This window comes from Callorhinchus milii, unplaced genomic scaffold (genome assembly GCF_018977255.1).
Source record: "Callorhinchus milii isolate IMCB2004 unplaced genomic scaffold, IMCB_Cmil_1.0 Scaffold5, whole genome shotgun sequence".
In the NCBI taxonomy this organism is placed as follows: Eukaryota; Metazoa; Chordata; class Chondrichthyes; order Chimaeriformes; family Callorhinchidae; genus Callorhinchus; species Callorhinchus milii.
The window spans coordinates 2,911,305-2,936,374 of NW_024704746.1; the positions used below are offsets into that span (position 1 = coordinate 2,911,305).

Below are 25,070 nucleotides of genomic sequence, written 5' to 3' on the forward strand. Positions count from 1 at the left end.
ATTGTTTAACGCAGTGTCCTCTACAGTGATCTTTCTCTCTTTTCTCTCTCTCCCTCTTCCGCTCCCCCCTTCCCCCTCACTGTGCACAGAAAACACTTTTCAGGAGTAAAAAAAATTTAAAAAACCTTACTTTGCAAATGTAATTCCCCAAATCCAACCAACGACCTGGATCTATATATCGGTCATCGCGCACACTGGGTAGCGTCTCGGAGCGCTGTATATCACATCGTCTCAAAGTGCTTTGGATGAGACGTTAAAACCGAGGTCCCATCTACCTGTTCGTTACAGTGTGTCCCGTGAAGCGCTTTGAGCTGAGCGTCTCAATGACGTGATAAGCCGCTGTATCAAAGGCCAGGATTATTGTTATTGCGTTCACCAGGAATTCCGGTAAGGTGTGGTGACTGTATTTTGTGGGCAAACCCGGCAGTCAATTTGCGCACAGTGACGTTCCGCAAACGGCTATGGAGTGAGTGGCCGATTTTACCTCGGGGGGCGGTGGGGGTGGGATTGTCGGTCAGGACACCCGGAGAGAAACTCGGGTGGCCTCCACACTGCCTCCCTATCACCAAACGGATCAATTTCAAGATCCTCCCACTTTTCTTCAAATTCCTTCACACCCTGGCACCTCCCTACATCCCTCTCCTGCCCGACCTCCTCCCTCCTCGACTCCGCTCGACTAGCTTCGGCCTCCTGCTTGTCCCTGGTGCCTTCCGTTTCCCAATCGACAGCTGCACTTTCAGCCGCTACGCCCCGAAACTCTGGGAGACTCTCTCCCTCAGTCCCCTGTGAGTGAGCTCAAAGTCCCCGAAATTTTGCCCCAGGGCTCATTCCTGACCTGTATATTGCGAGATTTAATCCACACTCCAGTGCCCCATGTTTAGCAGATGTGGAACCGCAGCTAATTACAAGCTGCAAATAATTAGACACTTGTACACATCGCCCTGTACAATCAATCCCCCGCTTCCCATTGTTCCTCTCTGTTCTGCTTACATAACCTTCCCTGCAAAATCAGCATTCATCGCTCATACAAGTTCGCATAAGGCTGTTCAGGTGGACTTTAAAGATCCCACTTGAAAAGAGAAGGGAGTTTCTCTCTCCCTCTCTCCCCCCCACCCCCCGTTCCCCTGAACGACAATGCTGCTCATGATCCTGGCATTTGAAACAGCGCCTTATCACGTCGTTGAGATGTCTCAAAGTGCTTCGCAAAGTGAATTGACTGTATAATTTGTGGACGATACGGGGCAGCCAATTGCGCACAGCAGAGTCCCACAAGCAGTCGTGGATTCGATGGCCAAATTTTTATTTTTTTGGAAGGGATTATCACCCCCGGAAAAGTGATCCACCAATCGACTAACCACTGGGTTGTACTTACTGCTGGATAAATAGAGGATGGAGTAAGGAAACTTGTCTAAGGTTTCTCCCTGCCCGGGAATCAAACGTGGGACCTCTCGCTTGTGAGACGAGCGCTCTAACCACTGAGCTACAGGACTCCGCAAACTCTGCTACAGGACAATCCATCCCCAGATAAAATTGCTCGTTCACTTTGTGGCCGTTTGCGGGGATGTCGCCGGGCGCTGATCGATTGCTGAGTTCACCGGAAAACACACGGCCACTACACTTGACAGCAAAATCCTGGGAAGCGCTTTTGAGACTTTTTTTTGAGAGTCCGTAGTGTATTGCGGTGTTTTTCCTTTTGTGGGCAGTTGTGGTTTTGTTATGTTTAAGTTGTCAGACGTCTAAAGCTTCCGTACTCGATAGAGGAATTGCTCACTTGTGTGTTACTTATAACGGCTTAATCCCAGACAGGTAGGAAACATTTATAGAGATGGCCTGAGGGGGAAACTCTTTAAGAGATGGAGGGATGGGAGGAAGGAAGCAAAGAAACAGTCAGATAAAGGTCGAGGATAGAAATATTAGTGCATTTTCGCAACTGAATCAATAATAATAATAATCCTTGCTTTTGAAATAGCACCTCATCATGTCTTCGAGACGTCTCAAAGCACTTTGCAAAATATATTATATATTTTGTGGGCGAAGTGACCCAGACCTGAAATTCCCCACAGCTATTGCCTTGAAATTTAACAGCGTCCAGAATTTTAAAGATCCCTCAGCAATGTCAGGAAAGGAGAAGGGAGTTTCTCTCTCTCTCTTTTTCTCTCGCTCTCTCTCCCTCCCGGTGTCCTGGCCAACAATCTCCCAGATAAAACCGGTTGCTGGATTTACAGCTGATTGCAGTGCCGTCGCTGTGCGCAAATCGTTCGCCCACAAAACACACAATCACTACGCATTAAAGTAAAAAAAAAAAAATCTGGTGAAGCACTTTGAGACTCCCTCTTGACTCGAACGGCGCTGTATCAAATGGAAGGATTAATATCGTTAATTAATTAAGGTGAGAGAGCTTCGATACTGGGTCATCAGGATAACAAGAGTGTGTGTGTCTCCTCTTCCCCGAAAAACAACCAGAATAGCAAGACTGATGCAGAACGCAGTGGTTTCATAGAGTAATGAAGACAGACTGTATGAGAGAGGAGCAGGGAGACAAGCAGAGAAATGCAGACAGATTGGGAGAGGTAAATATACACAGATGCAATCAACAGAGAGGGAACCAGGGAGATAATACAACAGAAGAGTCGAAAAGGCTGCTATAGAAACACACGCATCCATTCACACGCACTCACAGCAACACACACGTTCATTCACAATAATAATAATCATCATCATCATAATCGTAATAACATAATCCTTGCATTTGATATAGCACCTAACCGCGTCATTGAGACGTCTCAAAGGATATATTGTAAAGTGCAGTGACTGTGTATTTTGTGGGCGAAATGCGGCAGCCGATTGCGCACAGCAGCGGCCCCGCAAACAGTCGAGGATTGAGTCACCACCTTTTTTTTTAACAAACGCTCACACAGGTGCTCACATTCATGAGCACATATGCAAAAGCGTTCACACACGTGCGTGTTTGACCACACAGTCACACACACACGCACACACGCACACACACACACGCGTGCACACCTGCACACACACACACAGTATAACAGTTTAACTTGATTTGCTCACCTTCCCTGGAATCACCTAGTTTATAACCCTTTTCCACATCCTTTATTATTAACCCCTAATTAACCTATCCTTTATACCGTTCGCCTAAAAGCACACAGTCACCACACCTGACAATAAAACCTGTGAAGTGCTTTGTGACGTCCTCCTGCGGTGAAATGCCTCTCCCCCAGCCTCCCCCCCACGCTCTCTCCCCCTAGCCTCCACTCCTCCCCCACTCTTCCCCACTCCCCCAGCCCCCCCACCACTCTCTCCCCAGCTCCCCCCACCACTCTCCCCCAGCCCTCCCCCCACTCTCTCCCCAGCCTCCCCCCCACTCTCTCCCCCAGCCTCTCCCCCCACTCTCTCCCCCAGCCCCCCCCACTCTCTCCCCCAGCCTCCCACCCCCCCCCACACTCTCCCCAGCTTCCCCCCCCCACTCTCTCCCCCAGCATCCACCCCCTCCCACCCCCCTCTCTCCCCCAGCCCCCCACCCCTCCCACCCCCCCACTCTCTCCCCCAGCATCCCACCCCCTCCCACCCCCCCACTCTCTCCCCAGCATCCCACCCCTCCCACCCCCCCACTCTCTCCCCCAGCCTCTCCCCCCCACTCTCTCCCCCAGCCCCCCCCACACTCTCCCCCAGCCCCCCCACCCCCAGCCCCCCAGCTCCCCCCTCCCCCCCCCCCCCCAGCCCGCTTTACCTGAGGATGGCGGTGCCTGTCTGCTTGACGGCGACGCTGTGCCCGGGCCAGGGGGAGTCGGCCCTGGGAGCGGCGGGCAGGCAGGGGGGGGGGAGCAGGAGGCAGACACTGAGCAGCCAGGCCGCCAGCCAGAGAGGGTCCTGTGCCCGCTCCATCCCTCCTCCCCGGGCAAACCCACCGCCAACACCCGCTCTCCCGTCACCTCCTCTCACACTCCCAGCGCTCTCTCTCTCTCTCTCCTCTTCCCCTCCTCTCCCCTTCCCTCTCTCTTCACAACAAACACAGTCCCGCCTCCCTCCCTCCCTTTATTCCCCCCCCGCCCCCCACACCTTTTTCCCTGTTATTTTCTCTCTCTCTCACTCTCTCTCTCTCTCTCTTTCCCAGTCTCTGCTTCTTTCCTCCCTCCCTCCCTTCCTTCTCCCTCTCCCAGCTCTCTCTCTCTCTCTCTCCCCCAGACCCAAATCCCCCCCTCCTCTTACCTCCCCTCCCCCCCCCCCCCTACACGTCGGCCCGCTCTCCGCTGGCTAGAATTCCCCCTTCCCTCCCTCCCTCTCTCTCCTCCCTTCCCTCCCTCCTTCACAGCTCACCACAGCACCACCTCCTCTCCCCCCCACCCCTCCGACTCGCGATGTAACTTTAAAACCCGCGGCGCTTTCCTTTTTCTCTCGCCCCCCCCGCCCGGTCCCCTCTCCCTTCACGCCGAGCCCGGTGTGGCCCTCCCGCTCCCGGATTTTTCCTCTTCCCTTTTCCCCCCCCCCCCGGGAAGCTCGGGCGCTCGCAGCATCCAGTGAGCAAGTGATGGGGAAAGGGATACAGCGCGCAGCCCCGGGCTCCCTCCGGGTTGCCATGGCCCGTTGCCCTGGCAACTGCCTGAGAGGACCACACCATTAAAGGGAACTGCGTGCACTTTGTTATCACAGGAATACTATTATTATTATTATTATTATTATTATTATTATTATTGTTGTTATTAATGGAGCACTCGCTTTGCGAGCGAGAGACCGGAGTTCGATCCCAGGCAGAGGGCGAAACCTCGGGCGAGTTTCCTTACTCCACACAGAGCCTCACGATAATCCCTCCAAAAAAAAACCCAAAACAATAATAAAATTGGTCCTTTTCGATCCGCGACTTGTTTGTGGGACATCGCTGTGGGCAATTGGCCGCCGCGTTCGCCCGCAAATATACAGTCACTTCACTTGACAGTGTGTTCTGTGAAGCGCTTTGGGACGTCCTCCCGACGTGAAGAGCGCTGTATCGAATGCGAGGATTATTATTATTATTAATGATGATGATGGTAACCCTTGCAATCGGATGCGGCGCCTTTCCCCCACCGCTCGGGTGGGTTGGCTGCACCGGTGCCGGTCGGTGGCTGCGCTTTGCGGGGCACGAAGCCCTCCCTACCTCCACCCACCCACCAGTGGCCGGTCCTCTCCCCAGTGGCCGTCCCGCCAACAGCCGCGGAGCGAGGGACTGGTTTTTATTCGGGGCCAGGGACACGGTGGGGGGCGGGGGGGGGGGGGTTGGAGAGAGAGAGAGAGAAAACTCCCTTCTCTTCATGAACATCGCCGCGGAACGTCCGGCTGACGGGAGCTCAGTTTAACGTCTCGTCCGGAGGACGGCGTCTCCGACAATGCAACACCCCCCCCCACCACCAGCGCTGGATTGGAGCGTCAGCTTAGACCGTGCGATTCCATGTCCTGACGTGGGGGCTTGAACCCACAACCTTCTGACTTGGAGACGAGCGAGAGAGAGAGAGAGAGAGAGAGAGAGAGCGCTACCCACTGAGCCAGGCTGACACACAATAAGTCATCTCGCCTCCCCTCTTCCCCCCTCCACCACCCCCAGTTCACACCCCACCATCACGTCGGAGACTTTGAGCTCACAGTCCAGGCTGATGCTCCAGTGCAGCGCTGGGGGTGGGGGGTGTAGGGGGAGAGAGCTGAATTGTTGTAGGCGCCGTGCTTCAGATGAGACATTAAAACCCACTCAAAGATTCCGCAGCCCTGTTCAAGAAAAAAAAGGACTTTCTCTCCCGGGTTTCCTGGCTGACAATCCCCCCGCCCCCACCCGGAAAAAAATCATTCATTCACTTCATGGCAGTTTGAAGGGGATGTCTCAGTGTGCAAATTAGCTGTTGCATTTCATCCACAAAATACAGTTACTACACTTTGCATTCATTAATACCCATAGTGTCTGACTCTTTAACACCATTTTAACAATATTTTAACTAAAGCATTCCAACAGCTGTTGCTGCTGCCCATACTCTCAATGTTCCTTGCTTCCCTCCAACCACTGAATAGTGGTTTCTGAAGCATAGACCCATGTAGGTGGACTGATTATATATGTGCCGAATTAACACGCTTGAGATTATTTGGGTTTGAAAGTGACCGAATAAATGTTCAATACTGTTTTAGCTGGAGATAAGGGTTCTCATGGGAAGGGAATGCCTTTCCTTCCCATTTGTGGTCCTCTTGTACCTCATGCCACCTCTCACTTTGATGGCAGTTAAGCCCTGGGTCTCTAGTTATATGTGCTACAAGGTTAATTTGTGGTCTGCAGGGCATGTCCTCATTTCTTTTTCCCTGTAACTAGTGCCAGACCTCTTGATCATTGCCTGCTCACTGTAACTTGTCTAGTCACTGAGAGAATACAGTTGTCAAACTGGCCACTTGAGCTTTAAAAGCTCACCAGATCCTTTGAGTTAACAGTGACTCGATTTCTGTCACTCTGACTGCAGATATCCAACAGAACCAAGCAGTCTGTGTTAAAATTGGCTTGTTACAATTCTAAAGCATCAGTATCCGAGGTAGGCACGAAAAAGCATGTGTTAGTGAATAGGCAGTACATGAAGTTTTGCACTTTATTATTTCTATGAATATCGGTGACACTACACTGTCTTAAGTTTTAATATAAATTAGATTTTAAAGGCACTTGTTAGCTTCTAGATTGCTTCTGTAGATTGCTAAATTCATAAGTTACGAGTCTGCAAATGTTAAATTAAGAAAGTTGGCAGGAAAAAAAATCTGTCTTGCTGTCTGACAATCCCCCAGATATTATGTGGTGTGAGTTGCAACACACTTTATTCAGAAAACGGACAGCTGTTTTTGGATATGTTTAATTGGAAAACAAAAGGCTCTTGTTCAGATGCCTTTGTGTATTTTAAAATAAATCTGAACTTTAAAATATGAATCTTTCATACATTTCCCTTAAGACATCTCTTTTTGGGATTTTTTTTACTAGCAGTAAGTAGGAACCCAGTTGCTAGTTGATTGGTGGATCACTTTCCGGAGGTAATAATTTCTTCAAAAAAATAATAGGTTTCCTTACCCCATGCATTTTATACGGCGCCTTATCAACTCTTCAAGACGTCTCAAAGCGTTTCACAGAATATACTGTAAAGTGAATTATACCTTATCTAGTCATTATTCCTAGCTCATTGCTTTAAACATTGGGATTATCCACACTTCTCTCTTCCAAACTGCTTTAGACACAGCATCTTATAACACAGCAAGCAGAACATTATAATACATCCAAGTATGTACACTCTTGGCCAGAGCATTGGATGGCTTCAGTGTGAGCACTGGAACTTTGAACTCGGCTGATTTGGCAATGTAATCCAGTACCCTGTTCCCCTTGCTGTTACCGCCCGCTGTTTAAGTGTAGATTTTACTACCTGCCTCTGAGTTATGAAAAAGTAAAAGATTCTTAACACCTGAAATGGACACCTGTTTAATAGCCAGTGGCAATAATGATTTTGATCTACATATGTTTCACACTACTGACCATAATGGTGGCTTCCATGGATAGCCATGATGCCTGTGTAAATATGCTGCTCAAATCAGCAGTCAAGGGAGTCTGAGCCAGTGAATGATTGCCACATCAAATGTCCATCGCTCCTTCCGAGAGGGCTCTGTGTCCCGCAAACAGAAAGTAATGCTGCAATTGAGAATTAGAGTAAGTATTCACACAGGCGAGAAGTGGGAATGGAGGTGTTAACATCTGACAACCATGTCACTCTTTCATCCCTCATCTTTATAATAGTTAACGTGCAGGGCTAATATATTTTTTGTATTTCAAATGGGCTTATTGCTGGTGTGAGCATGCACTAAAGCAGGGGTGCATTTAATTCAGCTCAGTGGCTATTTCCAGCCACTTTCTTGCACTTGTTGTCTTTGTCAGACCTGCTGCTCCACATAAATCTTGACTGTGTTCGCGGCCAGCCTAGGATCACTATACTGGGATTCAGCGTTCTATTGCTCTTACTCAGGTTAGCCACATGCTGTTCAAAGGCGTCATTGAAATCAGGAACTCATTGTGTGTTGAGTGAAACGTGTAGAACTTCTCTCATTTCTGTTACAAGGTGTTAACCATTTCCTGAGAGCGGGTAAAGCAAGGTATTGGTTGGGATGATGGCTTTTCACAAAGTATTAGTGAAAAACGCTGCATAGATGTCTGCAGTAAAATGGCATGAAGTTTGACAATGTGACCAGGTGCTGAATCAAAAATCGATTCAATGAGGATTATTAATTATTATGGTTGGAGATATGGATGGGAGTAAATTGAGGTGATGAATTGGATATCAACCAACATGAAATTATATTAACTAAATTGTCGTTCTTTTATGCTAAATGTAATCTAGTTGCCTTGGTCGAATGTTGGCTCAAGTGAACAGAAACATTTGAATAGAAAAGGCACAGAGAACAATAGAAAACAAAAGCAAGCCTAGGTGTGATCCTTCATCTGAACTCTGCCGATAATACTAATTACATACCGTGCCTTTTACATTAGGAAAATGTCTCAAAGTGCCTCACAGGATATACTGTAAAGTGTAATGACTGTATTTTGTGGGTAAACATGGCAGGAATGTCCCACAACCCGCATGAAGTGAATCAATTCTATTTGGGAAAGCAGCGAGAAAGCTTAGCAGACGGTGCTCTCGGTGCTCCTGCTTACCTAATTCTGGAGAGTGTTAGGTGCGAGTTGGCAAGATTGTGTCCCTCCACAGAGAGAGAGAGAGGGAGCATTCCAACAACTATCTCTGGGATTTCCACGTGTAAGTGGGATACATGGAATTCTTAATTTAGGTTGGATACTCTTAAGCATGGTGGTGGGTTCCCACGTGTGTCTGACATCTGGCTGAAAAAAAATTCTGTTTGGGGCATTGACCAATGGGACGGGCAGCGTTATTGGCCAATTTCAAGAATTGGAGGAACAAGTTCAGTTCTCCCTTCGAGTGCTACTGAATTGTACACAGCTCAGTTGAGCAAATGAGTGATTCAGTCTGTTGGAACTTTTGGTCTCTGGAATCTGGCTTCATATCTCGCTGAGGCTACTGAGCTTTCTGTGTCTTAAAAGGGTTCCGTGTGACACAAGGTTGGACTTTGAGCTCCATCTCCAACGCAAATGTAAAACTGCTCCAAAACTGCTAAGTTTAAAATAAGTCATCCATCATATTTAAATCCTGATCGCTAATCCTGATCTAGGAGTATGCACTGTAATCCTGATCTAGGAGTATGCACTGTACAAGCATTCATTAATACCCATAGTGTCTGACTCTTTAACACCATTTTAACAAATATTTTAACTAAAGCATTCCAACAGCTGTTGCTGCTGCCCATACTCTCAATGTTCCTTGCTTCCCTCCAACCACTGAATAGTGGTTTCTGAAGCATAGACCCATGTAGGTGGACTGATTATATATGTGCCGAATTAACACGCTTGAGATTATTTGGGTTTGAAAGTGACCGAATAAATGTTCAATACTGTTTTAGCTGGAGATAAGGGTTCTCATGGGAAGGGAATGCCTTTCCTTCCCATTCTGTGGTCCTCTTGTACCTCATGCCACCTCTCACTTTGATGGCAGTTAAGCCCTGGGTCTCTAGTTATATGTGCTACAAGGTTAATTTGTGGTCTGCAGGGCATGTCCTCATTTCTTTTTCCCTGTAACTAGTGCCAGACCTCTTGATCATTGCCTGCTCACTGTAACTTGTCTAGTCACTGAGAGAATACAGTTGTCAAACTGGCCACTTGAGCTTTAAAAGCTCACCAGATCCTTTGAGTTAACAGTGACTCGATTTCTGTCACTCTGACTGCAGATATCCAACAGAACCAAGCAGTCTGTGTTAAAATTGGCTTGTTACAATTCTAAAGCATCAGTATCCGAGGTAGGCACGAAAAAGCATGTGTTAGTGAATAGGCACTACATGAAGTTTTGCACTTTGTTATTTCTATGAATATCGGTGACACTACACTGTCTTAAGTTTTAATATAAATTAGAATTTAAAGGCACTTGTTAGCTTCTAGATTGCTTCTGTAGATTGCTAAATTCAGAAGTTACGAGTCTGCAAATGTTAAATTAAGAAAGTTGGCAGGAAAAAAAATCTGTCTTGCTGTCTGACAATCCCCCAGATCATGGCTGTTTGTGGGATGTTGCTACGCGCAAATTGGTTGCCTTGTTCACCAACAAAATACAGTCATTACACTTTATAGTAATATTCTTTGAAGCACTTTGAGACCTCTTTGATGAAATAAGGTATTACATCAAATGTAAGGATTACTATGAGAGCAATACAATTGATCGGGTTCTGGATTGAGACTGTATGTAGTAAAAGCCTATTGATTACAGTAATGAATTAAATATCAAGAGTTGCATTATTTGTTCCCATTAAAGGCTTACTACACAAAGTTTCTTTACTTGAAAAGGGATGTAGTTGAGATTCATAAGAGATGTCATCTGCTTGTAAGTTTTGTGCACGCATCAGTTTAATTACAGTTCCTGAAAAACTTTGCAAAATTGTATCTTCAAGTCTTAACATAAAAACAGGGTCAGACTGTTTTCAGGGAACGAAAGAGATACAATTAATTTCACCCTGAGTAGGCGAATAATTCCTGGATTATTTTACGAGCCATGTCCTAATCAAATAAATCATTTACTTAATTTAATTACAGTTCTCCCTCTACCAAAAACAATCTGATTAATTGGCTGCTGGTCTCATTGTCTGCACGGGACATCACTGGCATTAATTAGCTGCTGTGTTTGCCTTGACAACAGCATTCATTTCATTTTTAATCTCATTTGTGAGCCCTCAAAATTGGTTCACTGACAGCCCATGCAAGTTGCTGTCAGTTTGATGTAGGGTTTATGTTCTCTTTGGGGAGACCATAAAGCGAAAGGAGCCCGGGCTGTTTTGAGGGTGAACTCTCTGGACATGTAGTTTACAGTATAAGGATCAATCCAACTGTCATGGTCTTGACACTCACTGCCGGGAGTTCATTAGATCCGGACACACGGCCCCGCATGACTTCATTCAATCACTTCCCGCATGCATTGTTTCAGTAAAGTGCGGTCACACAGGTATCAGACTGATTCAATTAAAGTGGATCTCTTTTTCCTACAGGTGGAACTATACATTTTTTTTAAAAAAAATCAATTTCCCATTAGATGGGATGACTGCTGTCATTCGGATAGAAAGTTCCGCAATATTAGTTATTTTCTCTTTCAGAATCCTGCCATTTTGGGGGTGGAGGGGGAGATGATAATTCGCATTCAGTCAATTGCGTAGCTTTGTCACCAAGAAAAGGCCTATGGAATGCCCTTGTCAAAGTTTGATTTTGGCTGAAAGTTAGGGATTACGAGGGCAAGTGAAAAGCAACAATCTTACAACAAATAATAAGCACTGCCTTTGATCCAACCCCTATATTGTTAACGTCTCAATGTGCTTCACAGTTTCACTGTAAAGAGTCGCGACTGTATTTGAAGCTAAACACGGACAATTTGCACACAGCAGTTACGATTACAGTCATGAAGGTGAATGACAATTTTATCTGGTGGATTGTCAGGCAAACACCATGGAGGGATACTACACGCCCTTCTCTTTTCAGATAGTGCCATAGTATCTTTAACGTCAACTCTGAATTATGAAACCCTAAGATGAAACGTTTTTGTTACATTGCTTTTTCTGTTGCCTTTAGATGTGGAAACGTCAACTTTGCAAGAAGAACGAACTGCAACAGGTGTGGAAAAGGTATGCTGCGAGGTACTGCAACAGGCGTAAAGGCGGTTCAGTGGCTGTTGCTCATGGGTTCAAATAAAATCGTTCCTTTTTATCCAGTTTTAAAGATTTGTTAATAATTTATGTTCTAGTATGGAGAGACAACTTAAGGTGTATTCTGACTTGCCTGGTGTAACTCACAAGTATTGACTACATTGTAGAACTCGGCAATGAGTTATAGCTCCAGTAATCATTTTACCGCGAACTTTTCAGAGAGAACGTGTGAAGCGAAGCTGATGAAGGCAGGAGGAACGGAAATCGGAAAGACTCTCGCTGAAAAAAGCCGTGGCCTTTTCAGCGCCAACGATTGGCAGTGCAAAACGTAAGCTTACGTCTGGTTTGGAAGTCAGAGCATTGAAGTGCGTGTTTGCATTTTAAGCAGGTGTAAAGGTTGAAAGAACTGCTTCAGCTGAGCGCTTCATTAACTAGCGATTGGGCCTTCAGCCTCCTGCCCCCACCCTTTGCAACTCCATCCCACAGTCCCTTTGTCTCACTTCCTCCCTTGCCTCCTTCAAGGCACGTCTCAAGACCCTCCTCTTCGACCGCATCTTCTGTCACCCTCCTATGCCTGCACTCCTCCCCACTGATCCCAACCCCCAGTTCGGGTCCAAACCTGACTGTACAGCGCCTTGGGACATCCTCCCGATGTGAAAGCTGCTGTGTCAATGTAATTTGTTGTTGAGTTTGAGTAAGGAAGCAATTGCAGCTATTAGACTTGTGCGAGTAAGCAATCTGTTCACTTGGGGAAGGAAAAGTTATTTGCGAATAGAGTTACATATCTTGACTCGTGTTGCTTCAGTAATCATTTCAACTAGGCGGTGATCTGGAGGTTTTGTCCATACTAAGACATGGCTTGAGACACTAATCATTTCCCATTCTGCTTGGTTCCTAGCTGTGGAAATGTGAATTGGGCAAGGAGATCGGAGTGTAACATGTGCAACACCCCAAAGTATGCCAAGCTAGAGGAAAGGACGGGTAAGATGACACATTTTAATGTACGATATGGGTTGATGTGGTCAAAGAGGAAGGTGTTGAGACGAACCTTAAAGGAGGCGAGGCTCTCCTCCGTGGTGGAGTTCCAGAGAGCAGGGACAGGGCGTGAAGCAGGCTGGTGCTCACTGAACAGAGGGAGAGGGCGGGTTGATAGAGTTTAAAAGATCGCAGAAGTAAAGTGGACCAAGACCCTGGAGGGATTTTAAAATGATGATTAGGATCCTGAAACTATGTTTACCATAGTGAGTACAGTGAAATTTAATTAAAGACTGACTACTGAATGGAAATTAAAGGCAGTAATCTAACAGTAGCAATTTATCATTTGTGAACACTCCATATTATGGACTGAATTCTTGCTTCGTAATTGGCACAGTCACTCACACAATAGGAATTTTAAAGATTACCCATAGGATTTGTATACTTCATGTACTATTGAAATTTGTTCTCTTTCTCCCCACTCACCCAAATATTTTTTTAACTCTTTGCCAGTTAAAATATTGACCTCTTTTAGCTTTGCTTTCGATTAGAATGTGTCTGTGACCAGTCCACGTGTTTGGTTTGACAGGATACGGTGGTGGGTTTAATGAAAGAGAAAATGTTGAGTACATCGAGCGTGAAGAATCTGATGACGAGTACGATGAGGTAAGATTTTATTGGCCCTCTCCCAACTTCGCCCCTCCGATTTTATAGTTAAAGTAATGAAACACTGAAGTGCTGCTGTTGCTGCTTCCACAGGGGGAGAAAAAGAGGTTTTTATGTCTACCGCTTGGGAAAGAATTTCTCCTATTAGAGGAGGTGTTTATAATTGTAATTATAACAGCGGAGAGCTGGATTGTGGATAGAGAAACATTGCGGATAATGGGTTATCAAGTACAATACAAATTAGTTTCAGTGCCAGCCAAAACAGTCTTCCATATTGTGCACAGCCACATGTTTTGGCCATGTTATATTGTGGCGGGACTGTGGGGGTGCACGTTCTCTACATACCTATGTGGCACACAGGAAGTGAGGCTGTGACTGAGATGGTCTATAATTCTATTATATTGGTTGGTCGTCTCTCCATTCAAATGAAGTAAATGAGGCCAAATGAATTGATTAATTACCAGGTTTCTGTTGTTGCAGTAAAACAACAGCTTGCATTTAGACCCCGGGCAGTGTGTTGGAGCACTTAACAGTGGCCGGGAGGTGGGGGGAGGAGGAGGTGACCCCAAGCACGGTCAAAGAGGAAGGTATTCAGTTGTCATCTAAAAGGGGAAGGAGCGAGCATTGGGGGAGAGAGTTCCAAAGTTGTGGCTGAACAACTGCCGATTGTGGAGCAGAGGGGACAAGGGACAAACAATCAGGAGCAGCAGCAGGGATGCTTTTTCATTCAATGTAGCTCTGAAACCATTGTGTGTGCAAAAATCGGTTTTGAAAGTGCCGTTTCTTCGATCATAGTTTGGACGAAAAAAGAAGAAATTCCGCGGGAAGCCTGCGGCCCCCAAAACCATCCCGCAAGAAGAAGTGGAAGAAAGCGAAAAGGACGAGGAGGAAGATGATGAAGAAGATGGTGATCTCTCCAAATACAAGCTAGATGATGTAAGAGCTGGCTTGTGCTTCTAAGCTGTTGGCAGTGACAGTGCCTTTTGTGGCAGTGTTTTTTTTAATAACAATCCTTACATTCAATGCAGCACCTTTCATGTGGGAAGGAGCCCTCAAGCACTTCACAAGATTTACTGCAAAGTGTAGTGACTGCATTTTGCCTTGTGGTTGTGCACACCAATGTCCCACAAATAGCCATAGAGCAAGTGACCAATTTTATTTGGGAGATTGTTGGCCAGAATCCTGGAAGAGAGAAACGGCCTTCCCCATCTCTTTTCGAATAGTACCATGAGATGGTGGGGAGGGGAGAGAGGAGAACACTCTGTATGTGGCTTCTGTTTCAAATCCGGTGTGCTCTTTTCTCGCCACTCTAGGATGATGATGATGATGATGAAGACGGCGATCTCTCGAAGTACAACCTGGACGCGAGTGAGGATGAAAAGAAGCCTCCTAAAAGCAGGAGTAGCTCCAAGTCTCGCTCCTCTCGATCTTCATCCTCTTCCACCGCTCATTCCAGTTCAAGGTCCAGGTAAACGGGTACAGGTCAAGGGTGACACCGGGCAAAATGTCAGTATCAGTTTTAACTTCTTTCTTTTAAATGTTTGTTCATGTGACATAAAGTTTTTTAAACGCTTGCATTACACTACCTTACTTTGTGTTAGAAGAGATGACTTTTCCAATTGTACCTGTTAGTTTATTTATTTTGAGATATATAAAAAACTTTTGCATTAAATGTGTTTATAATTGTGTACCCAGCCAGGAATGAGGGCTTTTAATAATATTAATAAGATTTTAAATGCTTATAGCTTGGTATTTATTTGTTCTAAAGCTTCAAAGTGCAGAGAACAGCTTTTGTGACTTTCAGAGAAAGTTATGTGAAGCAACGTAACCAGTGTTTTTCATTTACATTGATTTATTAAAATAGCAAAGGTTCTGGAAAAAAAACTTAAAGCTGTTATAATAATCCTTGCATTTGATATAGCGCCTTATCACGTCGTCGAGACGTCTCAAAGTGCTTCACAGAGTATACTGTAAAGTGCAGTGACTGTATATTTTTCAGGCAAAACAAAATTCTGGTGAAGCTAGTCCTAAACTTAACGAGTCATGGACTTGTTTCACGAAATGCTCACTGAGTTTGACTGTACAAATGTAAAACTAAAACTGGTGATAAAGTGGAATCTTTTTTTTACAAAAATGAGTAGCGTTTATTTGAAATGTTTAATGCACTGCCGAGAATCCATTTTGTACCCATAGGGCTGGAGAAAAGAAATGGGTCTTTTGTAGAGAATGGGGAGCATAGACATTACAACACAGGAGGTCCATCGACTCTCTGCTGGAGCACTCTATTCTACTACTCTTTGCCCATCGTGTCAAATGGTGCTAGCTCCTCTGCTAGAGCACTCGTTCAATTTCCCTACTCCCTTCCCCCATGTCTCTGTGCTGGCGCTCGCTCCCCCACTGGAGTTCCATACTCTATTCCATCCTCTGCTCTGTCCCCAATCTGTCTGTGCTGGTGCTCACTCCCCCACTGGAGCTCTCTAATCCCATTCCGCTGTACTTTCCCCATCATTTCTGATGATGCAAGCTTCTCTGCTCTCAAACCCATTTGCCTGCTGTTTCCCCATTGTGTGTCCAGCAATGTTAGCTCCTCCAATGGAGCTTTCTAACCCCATTCCCCTGCTTTTGCACCCCCAACATGTATATGGCTTCTCTATTGGAGCTCTGTCCTTGAATCCTAACTTTTTAATTGTTGATGTGGTCTCCACCTTAGCAGCCACTTGTGACCAAGTGTTCCATGTTAATAGCCCTCTGTATGGAACATTTGTCTTTTCAACCTGTTCATTGACTCCAGCAATGAGCCTAAGCTTGTGGCACCTTTTTGTCCACTTGTTACTGAGAAGAGAGGGAGAAAGTGTGTAATGCATTGCACTGAAACCTTTTCATTCAGAAACACCCTATTTAGAACTCCAACCAACAGGTGTTCGTAAGCGTGTTGTCGGTGTGTTTAGATACCTGATCTCTGTAGCATGTATTAAAGGGATAACTGCAGAAACATAAACTTCTTATTGTTATCCTTGGAGATATTTTTTTCCTCCTTTTGAGAAATTAATAGTTTGATCTTGAGTCGATCTTACAACAACTTACACCCTTCATGCAGGGAGCCTCTAGGAGTGCTTAACAGTGGTGGAGCCTGACACTGAACTCGGGAGAGGGGGAAGTGAGCTTAAGATTAGTCGAAGAGGAAGGTTGTCGGGTGTGATATGCCAATGGGGAAGGAAGGGGCAAGGTGGAGGGAGAGAGTTCCAAATTTTCAGGGTGTAGAGGCTGAAAGCACGGCCACTGATGGTGGAGGGGATGAGTAGCCAGCCTTGCAGAGGTGACAGGGAGTGGGGAGTAAGTAGGTCGGAGAGGTAGGAGATGCTGGGGTGTGAAGGGATTTGTAGACAAGTGTGAGGATCTTGAAGTTGATTCGTTCTGTGATAGGGAGCCAGTGCAGCCTAGGGAGGACTGGTATGATGGGGTAAGGAGTTTAGAGTATGGAGGTGGGGAGGTGGAATTTGTAAGTAGTGGAGCTGGGGAGACTGGTGAGGACTGCATTAAAATAGCTGATGTGGGACTCGATGCATCCACTTTCTGTAAAAGTGATGGTGAGGAATGAAACAACACAAATTTCGAACAACGTTTATATATTTCTTTAAATCTTTATGCAGCTCTTAGAGTCTACAATGTAGTTTGTCTTGAGAGCTTCACAGGCTCGCTTGGCTTGGTGATTTACCTTTTAGCAATAACTCCTGCTGGGTGTGCAACAGACTCCTATTGTATCTAACCAACAGATCTATTGGTCGCAACATTCATTCCTAAGAAATGGATTTTGTTAGACGATTTTCTGCAGTCCGGGTGTCGATTCTAAAAGGTGTAGTGATTACAGTAGCTTCTTTAGTCATCACGCTGATTTTTTTGTGTTGATGTGCAGAGTCTCCAGGGATCCAGCAGTTTAACCTGGGTTACTTTTCAAGCAGATAATTGTTCTCTTTCTTGGGTTGGGATGGAGTGGGGGCAGGAATACAGCAAGAGAGAAAGAGCGAGGGGAAGTTGATGATTGTGGGCCAGGGAGTACTTCCTTTGAACGTATTTCTGATGGATGTACTTGTGCCGTTCGTGTTGCAAACGTAGTGTTGGAAAATGTTTGCCATTTTATTGCAGATCGCAGACCAGAAGTTCCACCACTTCCCGATCCCGGTCGAGATCCAGCTCTAGAGGCCAATCTAGATCACCCCAGTCAAAGTCCAGGTGAATGGGGTAACATTCTCTCCTCCTTGGAGAGTCGCCGAAATAAATATTCTTAGCGCAAGGACAGTAAAATCTCCTCTCTCTCTATCTCTTTTTGCTGAGAGATTCGGGAACATTGCCGTTGTTAACTGTTGGAAGCGATTTGTATTAAAACGCACAAGGTTTCAATGGCTTATCCTCCAGCCCTTTTGCAGTGCATGTTTATCAGTATTACACTTTACAGTATATTCTGCGAAGAGCTTTGAGATGTCTTGAAGACATGATAATGCGTGATAGTGTGATAAGACGATATCAAATGCAAGTATTACTATTATTATAATGCCTATACAACTCTATGCTGATAGAGAAACCAGCCTTCCCAAAGGTTTGCGGTTTGCGTTGCTGGGCACGTTTCGAGGAATGCACTTCTCTGGGGCTGTCAAGCAAATTGGCTGATCTGGTTAATTTTCTTAGTAAACTGAAAGGACTTTTCTTTGAACTGAAACCAGTTAAGGAAAAGTAGTTTCCTCACACGGAAGCACAGTCTGTAAGTCGCAACATATATATTATACATATATTTTGCATTATACATGTATATTCAACGCATTGAGATCATGTAGAATCTGAGATGGAGGTTAAAAGACTTTATTTTAAAACGCTTTAATGTACAATATTATTTTTACAATGCTTTGCAAGGGCTTCTGACCTGAATGTGATCTAGAACTTTACTGATTATTAATATTTCTTGTGCACAATACAATGCAAAATTTATTTGTATAGCGCCTTTTACATCAGGAGGACGTCCCAAGGCACTGGACAGTCAGGGATTTGGAACCGAGCTGTCGATTGGGATAAGGGAGGGTGGAGGGCAAGGGAAGTATGGAATAGGAGGGTGGCTGAAGGCGGAAAAGTTTGAAATTGACGTGCCTTACAGGAGACAGGGAGGGAGTGAGGCAAAGGGACTGTGGGATGGAGTTCTAAACAGTGGGGGCAGAGAGGCTGAAGGCCTTGCTGAAGACTGCAAAAAACCTGGGCCCAAATTTCCACTTTTTAAAAAAAAATAAAACCTTTTTACCTTCATTTCAGATTGTGCATGATTTTTGATGCATTGAAATTAATTTGTGACTTTGAAGCTGGTTCGACCACAGATCTTGTTGAGAACTACAGGAAGCCCTGTGCTTTCATGTTGAGAAAGAATTTGCTGAAATTTGTCCAACCTGATATTTTAAGAGAAGGGTTTTCAGCCTAAAACCAATGGAGTTTTGAGGCCAGATGCGGTCTTCTGTCGACTACTTAACTATGGATCTGGAGTATTGTGAACCAGTGTGTTTTATTTAATGCTATATGTTGAACAGTAAAGACCGATTTGAATGGCAAGTCCCCCAAGTGTTGGCTTTAGACCCAGTCTGTTCTTCAACTTCACATGGTTAACACCCACCTGCTTCAAAACCAACCTAGTGCAGACCTACAGAACTACCTGTTGGTTCGACCTTTGGGAAACGCAGCTATGATGTGGTTGGTGAGCATTTTGTGCCACAGAAATGCAGTAATCTGTCATGTATTGGCTGCTGAGGCCTCCTATGTACTTTTAAGCAAAACACAATATCTTCTTCAGGGACTTTCATGCAACTTCAGTCCTTTAGCCACTGGTTATGCGCTCGGTGAAAGGAATGTGTGGGAAGCCCATTGTTGAGGTCACTACTGACTTGGTAATGAGCTTCAAACAGCTCTGGTCATTACTGCTGACCTGACGCCCACTCGCTTGTCTGGTCTCAGCAAAGCCAGACAACCTGCCAGCAGGTTCAACAGCTGGCAGCTGGTCCGCCTCCCCTAATCTCCTTACGCTGAAGCAACAATATAAAAGCTTTACACAGAGTGACCGAAATGTCGAGATACCATTACAATGGCTTATAAGTCTTTTAAAGAGATGGTGATTTTTTTTAGATAATAGGGTCACCTTGTGTGTGTGTATATATATATATTTTTTAAAAAGACAGCAACTGAATCTAGGGTAAAACTAACTCAAGCACTAATGCCACCCACACAGTCTGGCTTACAGTACAGTAGGCGACAAGATCCTTTGCATCTAGGGCTGCCAACCACTTTATACTGACTATAATGCTAAAGCTTACAATACAACCAGTGCTGCCTGCTCCAATGGCCTCCACAATCCTCCTTCCTTCCTTTGAAGCACCATTATCTATGATTACATGCGGTAGCAAGATTATGAGTTAGGAACTGATAACTAAGGTATCAAGGTAAGTAACCCCGCGTAAACAAACTGGAATGACGAGGACGAGTTATTGAAATGTCCAAGTGTTAACAATTCCCGACCTTAACCTGAGAATATTAAGCATTTTGATTTGGGTGAAGAAATTTAACCAGGTACAGTATCGAGTTTTGGAAAGCGAAGGCAATGGGCGTTGTGTTTTGACTAACCACTGGAGGGCCCTGTTGTATGTGATCCCACTGCAGACCAGGCAACGCCCGTAGCCAGAGGTCACTGGTTGTTGAGCACTTTTAAGCAAAACATAACATCTGCTTCAGAGACCTTCAAGCATCTTCAGACTTTTCTTTACCCACTGGTTGTGTACTCAGTGAGAGGAACGTGTGGGAAGCCCACTGTCGAGGTCACTACTGGCTTGGTAATGAGCCGGAATCATTGCCGCTGACCAGACTCCCACTGGTTTGTCTGTCTCATCATGGGAGCAGTGGCGCTTCTCCATCCAAGAAGCCTAGACGATCAAACGCAGTGTGTTGGTGATCCCCTGCCCTGAGATCCATGTCCAACCGTGGACGACCCAAAACTTTTTGTACGTTGCAACTCACAGTTTGGACATATGCACAAGCGAAATAACAACACAAAGGATTTCTCTCAGTCGCGAATGTTTCTCTCTTGTGTCCCATTTCGTCCACTCACCCCACAACCAAAAAAAAAAGCAGAACAAAAGGCTGTGGAAGTTCTGTGTCTGTGGGGAAAGCAGTGTGAAGTGGTGGCTTGTGTGTAAGTGAGAGATTTCCTGCTGTGTGTGTGTGGTTTGTGATGTCGTCCTGTGTGTGTAAGTGAGACAGCATTGCATGGAAAGGCATAGCTTTGTACTATTGTCTGAACGAATATGAGTGTGTGTGAGCGAGAGAGGCGGCACATATCTAACTGTCTCCTAATCGATCAAAATCCAGCTCCAGATCACGCCGGGGGTCCTCGTCGCCGCGGAAGAGGTCCCGCTCCACCTCCCAGTCGTCATCCTCTTCGGAGAGGGGCAAAAAGCGAAGCCGGTCTCGATCCTCCTCCTCCGGCGGCCGCAAAAAAACTAGACGCTCTGACTCAAGATCTCGGTCTGCAGAAAGGTTTGGGCTTCTGTAGAATAAGCAAAAAAAGGAGTAATCGAATTTAACGGAGCTGAGATCGATAGTCCCCCTCTCTAACCACCCCCCTTCCCTCCCCCAAAAAACAGATGCATCCCACTTAAATTTTTGTCGGATATGCTTGTCCCATTCCGCCCCCCCCCCCCCCACTCCTCGCTCCACCCTTCTCGATGGGCTTTGTATTGTATCTGTGTGTAATGTACTTCTGCGTCTTAGCTTTCAAATGTTTTTTTATGTATAAAACAAAAAAGGAGCTGTGATTTGAACGGTTTCGAGCGATGCTGCTCTCGCTCTCCCGCTGTCAAAGAGTTTCCCGGGTTTTGCATCCCTTGTTGGTTTCTTCTCTCTTTCAGACGCAGCGGCTCATCCTCTGGATCGTCTCACTCGGGCTCCCGGTCATCAAGCTCTAAACAGAAATAAACGTTTAACACGTACCCCTCGCCACCCACCCACCCTTGCCGTTTTTAAGCAAATCAAATACTTTCTGCCTGATTGAGAGGGAAGTGAATGAAGGAGAGGGACGAGAGTGGAGTGGGGGGTGAGGAGGAGGAGAGGGAGAGGGGACGGGGGGAAGAGTGAAGGGGAGGGAGAGGGGGGAAGGAAAGGGAGGTAGGGAGTGAAGGGAGAGGGAGCGCCTTGGGATGTCCTCCCGACGTGAAAGGCGCTATACAATTTTTTTTTTGTGTTTGTAAGAAAGAGAGAGAGGGAGGGAACGAAGAAGAAGAGGGAGGAAAAGGAGAGGGGTGAGAGAAAAAAAAGTGCATGAAACTTATTTTAAAGAAGTTATGAATGACTTGAGCCAAATTCATCTGTGTTATGAAAATTTAAAAGGGTTTTAAAACTATGGTGTGGGTGTGAACCGTGGGGAGAGGAAAGAAACATATACTCGCGCGCGCGCACACACACACACACGCGCGCGTATACGTCCTGGTGAAATATTGCTGGTGTGATCTTATAAAAGACCCTTTTATCGTTGCTTTTCCATACAATGTGGCCGCCTTCTGTCCCCAGTTTGTTAGACTTTATTGCCCTGTGTGCCTGCTCATCATATAGCGGTGTCTTAAGCCATAAAAGTTTCCTTAGTATTTTTTTCGTTGTAGAATGATGCTTGACAACTATTTTTTTCTGTTATTTCCTTTAGAGAAATAAGTGTGTTTTTTTTTTGGGGGGGGAAGAGAGCTTAAAGGAACCGTGTGTTCCTGTAAAGGCAAGTTTCCTTCCCCTGTTTGGGGAACGTCTGATTTCAGAGAATGGTGAAGTGGCCAAATTGAAACTGCTTTAGGGACGATGGGGGAGAGAGGAAACACAAATGTCTTTCTCCCTATTTCCCCCCCCCCCCTCCCCCCCCCCCCCCCCCCCCCCCCCCCCCCGGGTTGAGATCTAGTAGTAACACTTTGAGTTACAGCGCAGAATTTTGCAAATATTCTTAAAAATTGAGACGGGTTTGAATTTGTAATCCCCCCGCAGTCCAAATTCACACTGAATTTCAGAATTCTCTGCAATTTTCTGGGCAATTTTGTTAAGTGAAGGTTATTTGCAAGTTTCCCCAGTGCCTAGAGTTTTAAAGTGCCTCTTAAAGACATTTGCCCACCCCTGCCTCATTTCATAGCCTTTTAGTGGAGAACGAGAGAGAGACCAATACGTGCAAACTGCAGTAGCCATTAAGTTTGAGGGATTTGATTCAATTTGAAGATTGAAAAGCAATGTAGACTGAGTTTAAATCAAGAGAAAGAAACTTTTTAAAAATGTTTTTTAATTGTTTAAAAATATACTGATTGTGTAGAGAGGGCTGTGTACTGATGATTGCCTTTTGTTTCTGGGATGTCGCAGTGAGGGGAGTAATTTTTACACCCAGTTTCTCTGGGATACATTTCAACATTGGATGTCAACAGCTTTTGGGGGGGTTGGGGGAGACAGATCTCACTGCCAGGGTTTGGTAAGCGGTTTTAGCCTGTTAGACTCCAGCAGTTACCTTAACGTACTGCGGAGTCCCCAAATCTGGGCTCTTGCCAACCTGCGCCGTCCCTGTAAGGAAAGAGAGAGAGTGCGCATTCCATTCCAACAATCTACCTGGGATTTCCGGCTGTAGATTCGGTTTGGATACTCTTGATGATAAGCATGATGATGGGTTTCCGCATGTGTCAGACTCTTCTCACCCGCACCCCGCCCCCACACAATTTTTTTTAGATCAACTTTTATGATGTGATGCATTAAAAAAAATTATTATTGCTATCTCATAAATAACATTGATTTTTGCCCTCACTGAACTATTATGGCTTAATCTACCTCTTTTGACCGCGGAATCTTGCTTTAGGAGATAAGATGTCAATTATGGCAGAAGGTTTTCTGAGTTCAAAGCGGGGGAAAAAAAGAGTGCTTTTTCTTGTGTTTAAGTAAAGACGGTAAGTATCTTTATGGAGATGCACAATATTATTGGGGGAGTGGAGAAGAGGAAGTTGGGGGCAGAATTGGGGGGAGGGGGGGAGATACTGTACAGCACACAGTACATAAGAATTGCTAGGTGAAAGAAGATCACGTTTCGCCTTCACCATCCTGACAGCCACATGTCCTGTCCCAAACTACACTGTATCCCATAAGAACATATGAATTTGCTGGGTGAAAGAAGACCAAAGTCCATCCATATAATTTCTACTCTCTGGCCTACACGTTCCGAGCACTTGCAAGCGAGAGAGTAGAATATTTCTCTCAAAAGGTTTGCTAATTTTTGTTTGGTTATGATTGGGCAGTGCACAAAGTTTAGAGACCATTTTGTTTCAGAACGTACACCTTATCGTGTGAGTGCGGCATCTTAAGACTGACATTTTTAATCTTTTTGTTGACACCTTCTTTCAGAATCGAACTGTCTGCACATCTTGTTATCCGTTTGTAGTTCGTGCAGATGAACTTGAGAAGCGGGTGGCTGATATCTTTTGCATTGTTTGTTTTTTGGAAATTCAGGCTGTTTTGGTAAATCTTTGGAAGATTTGAATTATGCAGGATTCTTCAGAGTAGATGTACCAGTGTGTGTGTATGTATGTATGTATATATTATATATATATATATACACACAGTAAGTAGCTCCTTCCTAGAAAGTAACATTAACAAAACCAATTATTATGGAGGAGATTATTAAGAATGTAGATCTGCTCATATTCAAGTCCTTTCCTTTGTCTAGAAAAGAGCCCAGTTAATGAGTTAACAATAACCGTTAACATTTGGGTGGTTTCTCTCTCTCTGTGTTACTCTGTGTTCTGTTTGGAGTAGCTGTAAATTAGTAAGAGGCAAGGATTTGTTTTACTTAAGATCATCAGCTTGTTCATCCAGCTCTGTAATGACAACTTGCATTGGGGGAAGTGGGGAGAGGAGAGTGTATACGGTGCAGGAGATGGGGGGGAGAAAAGGGAAGAACCAACCCTTTGTTAGACGATGTGTATGTAAATAAATCTTCCAATGATACTCTCACACATGATGTTCAAGCACCAATAATAAAGAACAAAAATAAGTGGTTTCAATTAACTCCGTTTGAGCGTTTGTCTGTTTTAAGTTTGACTGAAAGTAATAATGCATTTGATTAAGCGTTTTATCACATAGTTGAGAAGTCTCAAAGCGCTTCACAGAATATACTTTAAAGTGAATTCACGATCTATTTTGTGGGCAAAATCCAGCAGATATTTGTGGATTGAGTGACTCAATTTATTATTTTTCATTTTATTTGGTGGGGTGGTGCAAGAAGATTATTAACCCTGGAAAGCGATCCACTAATTAACTAACAACCAGAGTCCTACTTGCTGCTAGGTGACCACACGCATGTGGAGTAAGAAAACTTGCCTAATATTTTGAACCCGGGTCTTCTAGCTTGCGAGGTGAGTGCTCTAACCAATACGTTACAGGACTCTACGTAGTTTATTCCCTCCCTTCATTCAAAGCCCCATCTCAAGATCTACCTCTTTGACCACGCCTTCGGACATCTTTTCCCTCGGCTCCCACTGCAGCTCGGTTGCCCAGCAGGTAGTGTCGAAGGCTTTGGGACATCTTCTTGACGTCAAGGAGCTGCGTGAGTG

General features: G+C 45.2%; 1 protein-coding gene across 2 annotated transcripts; it reads left to right on the forward strand.

Annotated features, from left to right (window-relative positions):
* Positions 1-11,732: 11,732 nt before the first annotated feature.
* zranb2 (zinc finger, RAN-binding domain containing 2) lies at positions 11,733-21,536 on the forward strand. Of its 2 annotated transcripts, XM_042335642.1 has the most exons (9): positions 11,733-11,784; positions 12,013-12,121; positions 12,692-12,774; positions 13,358-13,434; positions 14,230-14,370; positions 14,748-14,902; positions 17,578-17,664; positions 20,824-20,991; positions 21,363-21,536. In XM_042335642.1, the coding sequence occupies exons 1-9, from the start codon at positions 11,775-11,777 to the stop codon at positions 21,427-21,429; spliced, it is 897 nt and encodes a 298-aa protein (XP_042191576.1). In that variant the 5' UTR covers positions 11,733-11,774; the 3' UTR covers positions 21,430-21,536. The 2 variants fall into 2 exon arrangements, with proteins under 2 accessions (XP_042191576.1, XP_042191577.1); XM_042335643.1 differs by lacking the exon at positions 17,578-17,664.
* Positions 21,537-25,070: the final 3,534 nt, after the last annotated feature.

Excerpts from the sequence above, each read along its gene's own strand:
- zranb2 (XM_042335642.1), top strand. Across the intron at positions 13,435-14,229 it reads CTGATGACGAGTACGATGAG|TTTGGACGAAAAAAGAAGAA; the intron begins GTAAGATTTTAT and ends CTTCGATCATAG. Across the intron at positions 14,903-17,577 it reads CATTCCAGTTCAAGGTCCAG|ATCGCAGACCAGAAGTTCCA; the intron begins GTAAACGGGTAC and ends ATTTTATTGCAG.